Source organism: Nicotiana tabacum, chromosome 23, assembly GCF_000715075.1.
Source record: "Nicotiana tabacum cultivar K326 chromosome 23, ASM71507v2, whole genome shotgun sequence".
Classification (NCBI taxonomy): Eukaryota; Viridiplantae; Streptophyta; class Magnoliopsida; order Solanales; family Solanaceae; genus Nicotiana; species Nicotiana tabacum.
This window is the reverse complement of record NC_134102.1, coordinates 16201494-16206847: the sequence shown is the minus strand read 5'-3', so window position 1 is coordinate 16206847 and position 5354 is coordinate 16201494. Positions and strand designations below refer to the sequence as shown.

Here is a 5354-nt window from a genome sequence, read left to right as displayed (position 1 = left end):
ATCATTTGTGTATCGCATATGTATCATATTTGTATCAATTGTGTATCACATGTATACCTGTGTGTGAGATACATGCGTGATATATGTGTCACGGAAGAATTTTTTGAACTCTATTTAATTACGAATTTTGATACAAAACCAGTTCAAATCACCTCCAATTTTCCTCAAATTATGTATATTGACTAATCTATATGTTTTGAATGAATTTCAACTATACCCATTGAAAAAGTTCCTTTTTCGCTTGGATTTTTGGAATATTTTACTTTTTTTTTTTTGTATTTCATCACCTTATTTGTTACTTCATCCATGAAATTTCCTTTCCGTCTTGCATCTAATGTTGGCTAATCACGTTTAAAAATATAGAAGGAGATTTTTGCATGTGATTATTTGAGAGAAAGAACCTTATTTATTTGGTTTTTTAATTTTTATATCTGCTTGACTAATTTTGGTAAGTGTATGATTAATGACTAGAGGTTGGTAAGTTGAGACTTATTCGGGATATTTATGTAACTTTATTGTAAAATAGATCACATTTTTGTTCAGTTGGATATTCAATCAAAACTGACGAAATTTTGGTTATTAGTGAAAAAAATGTTAGTCATTGTGTTTTTTTTTAAACCGAATTATCGGGTACTTTCCATGAAATTCTTGACACAAGAAGCACCCCTTTTCTAGTTATTCTAGGTTTTTCAGCTTCTTCAATTTTTCTGCGTCTCTCACACCTGGGTCGGTGTCACTGTCTCCTTTCGACGTCTCTCTCAGGTAAAATCTTTTTCTTTTAACTAACTTTCCTGTTCTGCAACACTTTTGCTTACAGTGTTTAATCTCAGATGTTTTGTTGATTTTAAAAAAAAAGGCTTTTAAACTTCAAGATCTCAACTTTTTTCACTGTTTAAGTGAGTTTCGCAAATATAGTCAGTTCTAGAATCTAGACCCAGGTAACGAAGAAGTGATACGGAGTATTTGTATAGCTGACCCAACTAATTCGGAATTGAGGTGTAGTTGATTGATTGATTAATTAAAGATTTCAGCTTTTGTAGCGCAAGTTGTTGTTTTCTGGTAATTTTGGGTTTGTGTGTTTTCTAGCTTTGTTGAAGGAGGGTTTAATTATTTATTTATTAAAGTTTATAGCTTGGGTGTTCAAACTCTACCTCAGACAAAAGCCTGTGCACCATTGGCCCTCGGGGATTTTTCGGTTATAAAAAAAAGTTTATAGCTTGGCTTGTTTAGCTCGCTGAAATATTTTCTGTTGTTAAGATATCCTTTCCAAGAGTGATCTAAAGTTGTTAAGATATCCGGTCCTAGTTTTATCCGTCGTGTCGATAATTGTTTGCACGAAACGTATAGTTTAATCTTTATGAAGAATAATGCTTTCGCTTATAAAGAAATGGGCGAGTGGATAAGTAGCTGTGAAAGAAGTTATCAACCTTTTTATATATAAAACGGAGTTTACTTTGTTACTTAAGCTTTGTTATGACTTCGAGAGCTATAAGAAAAAACAACTGTTCTTGGTATAAGTGTTCGTTGCAAAGTTTGTGTTCGTGGTAATGGAATACTGTTGTTTTCAGTGTTCAGTGTGATTTTCACTTAACAGCCCGTGGAAGGGGTGTTTCTCAAAATGATGGCACAGCTTGATGAGAGGTGACTCGGGTTAGGACTGTGGGAGGTGACTCAGAGCCTTTTCCGGTGGTTATGGGCTACACCAAGGATATATGCTCAGCCCGTTCTTATTTTCGTTGGCGATGGACGCATTGACAGTCTGACACACCATATTCAAGGGGAGGTGCCATGGCGTATGCTGTTCGCTGATGATATATTATCTGATTGATGAGACGTGAGATGACGTTAACGAGAGACTGGAGGTATGGAGGCAGGCCCTGAAGTATAAAGGTTTCAAGTTGAGTAGGACCAAGACGAAATATTTGGAGTGTAAGTTCAGCGACGTGTCGGGGGAAGCGGATGTGGAAGTGAGGCTTGACTCAGTATCTGGGTGGGGTGGATGAAATGGAGGTTAGTGTCTGGAGTCCTGTGTGATAAGAATGTGCCACCAAAACTTAAAGGTAAGTTCTATAGAGCGGTGGTTAGACCGACCATGTTGTATGGGGCTGAGTGTTGGCCAATCAAGATTTCACATATCCAAAAGAAGAAAGTAGCAGAAATGAAGATGTTGAGATGGATGTGTTGGCACAATAGGATGGATAAGATTAAGAATGAGGATATTCGGGAGAGGGTGGGCGTGGCTCCCTTAGATGACAAGATGCGGGAAGTGAGGCTTAGATGGTTCGGGCACGTGCGGAGGAAGAGCCTAGATGCTTCGGTTAGGAGGTGTGAGCGGTTGGCTTTGGCATGTACGAGAAGAGGTAGAGGGCGGCCTAAGAAGTATTAGGGCGAGGTGATTAGGCAGGACATGACGCGACTTCAGATTTTCGAGGACATGGCCCTTGATATGGAGGTGTGCAGGTCGAGCATTAGGGTTGTAGGTTAGGGGGTAGTCGAGCGTTTCTCCTCGTTGTGCCGGTTAGTCTGATAGTGTTTTGTCTAGGACTGCTAGCGATTTTTGTTGTGTTTCACACTTTTTTTTTTTTTGGCCTTTCCATTTATTTGTTGTCTTTTGCGATGCTGATACTATTTTTCTGGTTTTTGTTACTGTTACTGATCTATTGTCTCTGAGCCGAGGGTCTCCCGGAAACAACCTCTCTATTTCTCCGGGGTAGGGGTAAGGTCTACATTTTATGTGGAAAAGAGGAAAAAACAACCAAACATTGTATAACTTATGCTAGCTTCTATATAACAACAACAACAACAACAACAACAACCCAGTATAATCCCACTAGTTGGGTCTGGGGAGGGTAGTGTGTACGCAGACCTTACCCCTACCCTGGGGTAGAGAGACTGTTTCCGATAGACCCTCGGCTCCTTCCCTCCAAGAACTCCCCACCTTGCTCTTGGGGTGACTCGAACTCACAACCTCTTGGTTGGAAGTGGAGGGTGCTTACCACTAGAGCAACCCACTGTTGTAGTAGCTTGGTGAGAACTGTTTTTATGCAGGTGAAATCTTTGAATTTTAATGTTAATATATCAAACCAATCACTTACTTGGAAAGTAAAAGCAAGTGTGCGTGGTTGGTGTCATCCCCTTTAACCTTTTTCCTCCCAGTTAGGGATCGACCGCTTTAACAATGGGAACACCAGAGACCTCTCGTGAACCTTGCCCTGACCGCATACTTGATGATGTTGGCGGAGCATTTGGTATGGGTGCTGTTGGAGGTGCGGCCTTCCACTTCATAAAAGGCACATACAACTCACCAAAAGGTGAGCGCTTGGTTGGTGGTACACAGGCAGTGCGCATGAATGCACCTCGTATTGGTGGTAGTTTTGCTGTGTGGGGTGGACTGTTCTCCACGTTTGATTGTACAATGGTTTATCTCCGTCAGAAAGAAGATCCGTGGAACTCAATCATTGCTGGTGCAGCAACTGGTGGCTTTCTTCAGATGCGGCAGGGATTAGGTGCTGCTTCTAGATCAGCAATGTTTGGTGGAGTTTTACTTGCGTTGATAGAGGGAGCTGGAATTATGTTGAATAAAGTCATGAGTGCTCCCCAGAATTTCCCGCCCATGGATGAGCCACTACCTAATGCCCCTGGTGTGCCTGGGTATCCAGCCGGGCAGCTGCCTGGTCAACCAATGGGGCAGCTTCCTGGTCAAGCTCCAGTAAGTATTGATGGCATGATGGCTGAATCTTCAGCACCGTCCTCTTCTTCCTCAAGTTCCTGGTTTGGAGGGCTTTTTGGCGGTGGAAAAAAGGAGGAGACAGCGACAAACAGTGGTAGCAAGACACAGGTTTTAGAGAGCTTTGATGCTCCTAGCCCACCTACTTTTGAATATAAATAAGAGCTGAAATTTTTTGCAGGTTGGTTACTGTTATTTTCTTTATTATTTGGATTCCTTATGTAGTGTGAACCAGTATATTAATTTATCAGTGTAGCCAAGGTTTTGTGATGTTTCATGGAAAGTATAGATTTCTGAATAAATGTCTTCCTTCCAAAGACACTATGTGCTCTCTAATCTGTATAGAAATCATCCAGGACAAAGGAAATAAAGTCTCGTTTTATATGCATTGACGTGCTCTCTTGGAATGAAGATTAACATAAAATTGGAAACTTGTTATTGACTACTTGTGTCCTGTTAATTAGATGTGTTCTGATCTTGGTTTATTTGAATCCTGTAGGTTTTGAAATTCTAGAATTCATTATTGAACTTGTACTATATCTCTGAAATATATTTTTCTGCCTTAGAAAACAGTACACTCTCTCTCAGGGATGCCTCATTGTTAGTGCCTTGGCGATAACTTTTTGTCACATCGGTATATTATGTGGGTGTAATATAGGAAATACTTCTGAACCCCAGGGCTTTGCTCTAGTGGTAAAAGTGCAGCGCGTGATCTATGGGTTGGATGCACGCCATTCGAACTCTGACGCAAACAAAGGCCTGGTATCGCGTGGAGAAGGGTAGAGGGGAGGGCCCATTACCACCGAGTTTCAAACTGTGCGCCTTTGGTCCTTGTGATTTTCTGGGTTATAAAAATATATTGGAAATACTTATATGTCACACACGAGTTTGTTCTTTCTTAAAAGGAGAAGAACATAAAATAGATAACTAATTACTGTACAATTGATGCTGCACTCATTGGGATGGACGTCAAAGATATGTAATTGGCTGGTATGCTAGATGTAGTACACTTTATCAAAGTTTCCTTGGGAGATCTCTCTTTTGCCACCGTGCAACTCTTTTCTCAACCTCTTTATCACCGAATTACACACAATACAATCCTTATGAAATGCTCTCGATGGGAATTCCAAGTAAGTTGTTGGGAGGGAGTTTACCTGGCATCTAAAAGCTTGTGCTCATCGCTCAACGTTTTGCACATTCATTTTTTCTTTGTGTTTGCCACTTTTAGGGATAAAATGTTGGACCTCTCATTTAGTGAGGCTTCTATCTGTTATAATCAAAACATTTGGTTGAATCCGTTTTGTAGGGGGAGCATCTTGATGGTCAGGAGACTTGCCACACTTCTTGATCCGTGCCGATTTTTGAGATTATTAAATGGCTTATTGTGGATCTGAATGGCATAGTGGGTTTATATTGATGCGCAGGCAGTTTAATCTACAGTACTTGACATTAAGATATGTTGCATCATAGGTTTAATGGTATTAACTTTTGATTATTGTATGAGTTGACAAGTTTTGTTCAATCCTGAATGATCAAACAAATGGAACAATAATGTGCCATGTTTGTGGTTGTATAAGGGAACATCTTGGGCAGCATATAAAGATCTTTTTTGCAGTGCCACTTTTCT

General features: G+C 40.3%; 1 protein-coding gene and 1 long non-coding RNA gene across 4 annotated transcripts; one reads left to right on the top strand and one right to left on the bottom strand.

The window, feature by feature from the left end:
• Positions 1-598: 598 nt before the first annotated feature.
• LOC107796280 (mitochondrial import inner membrane translocase subunit TIM17-2) lies at positions 599-5354 on the top strand. 3 transcript variants are annotated; one of them, XM_016619038.2, is made up of 3 exons: positions 599-762; positions 3161-3908; positions 5034-5354. In XM_016619038.2, the coding sequence occupies exon 2, from the start codon at positions 3179-3181 to the stop codon at positions 3887-3889; it is 711 nt and encodes a 236-aa protein (XP_016474524.1). In that variant the 5' UTR covers positions 599-762; positions 3161-3178; the 3' UTR covers positions 3890-3908; positions 5034-5354. The 3 variants fall into 3 exon arrangements, with proteins under 3 accessions (XP_016474524.1, XP_016474522.1, XP_016474523.1); XM_016619036.2 differs by having other exon boundaries at positions 604-762; positions 3157-3908; XM_016619037.2 differs by having other exon boundaries at positions 604-762; positions 3049-3908.
• LOC142177434 (uncharacterized) lies at positions 1468-3052 on the bottom strand. The gene is made up of 2 exons (XR_012705827.1): positions 2872-3052; positions 1468-2695 (listed from the first exon to the last, which is right to left on the bottom strand). It is a non-coding gene; the product is annotated as an uncharacterized LOC142177434 (long non-coding RNA).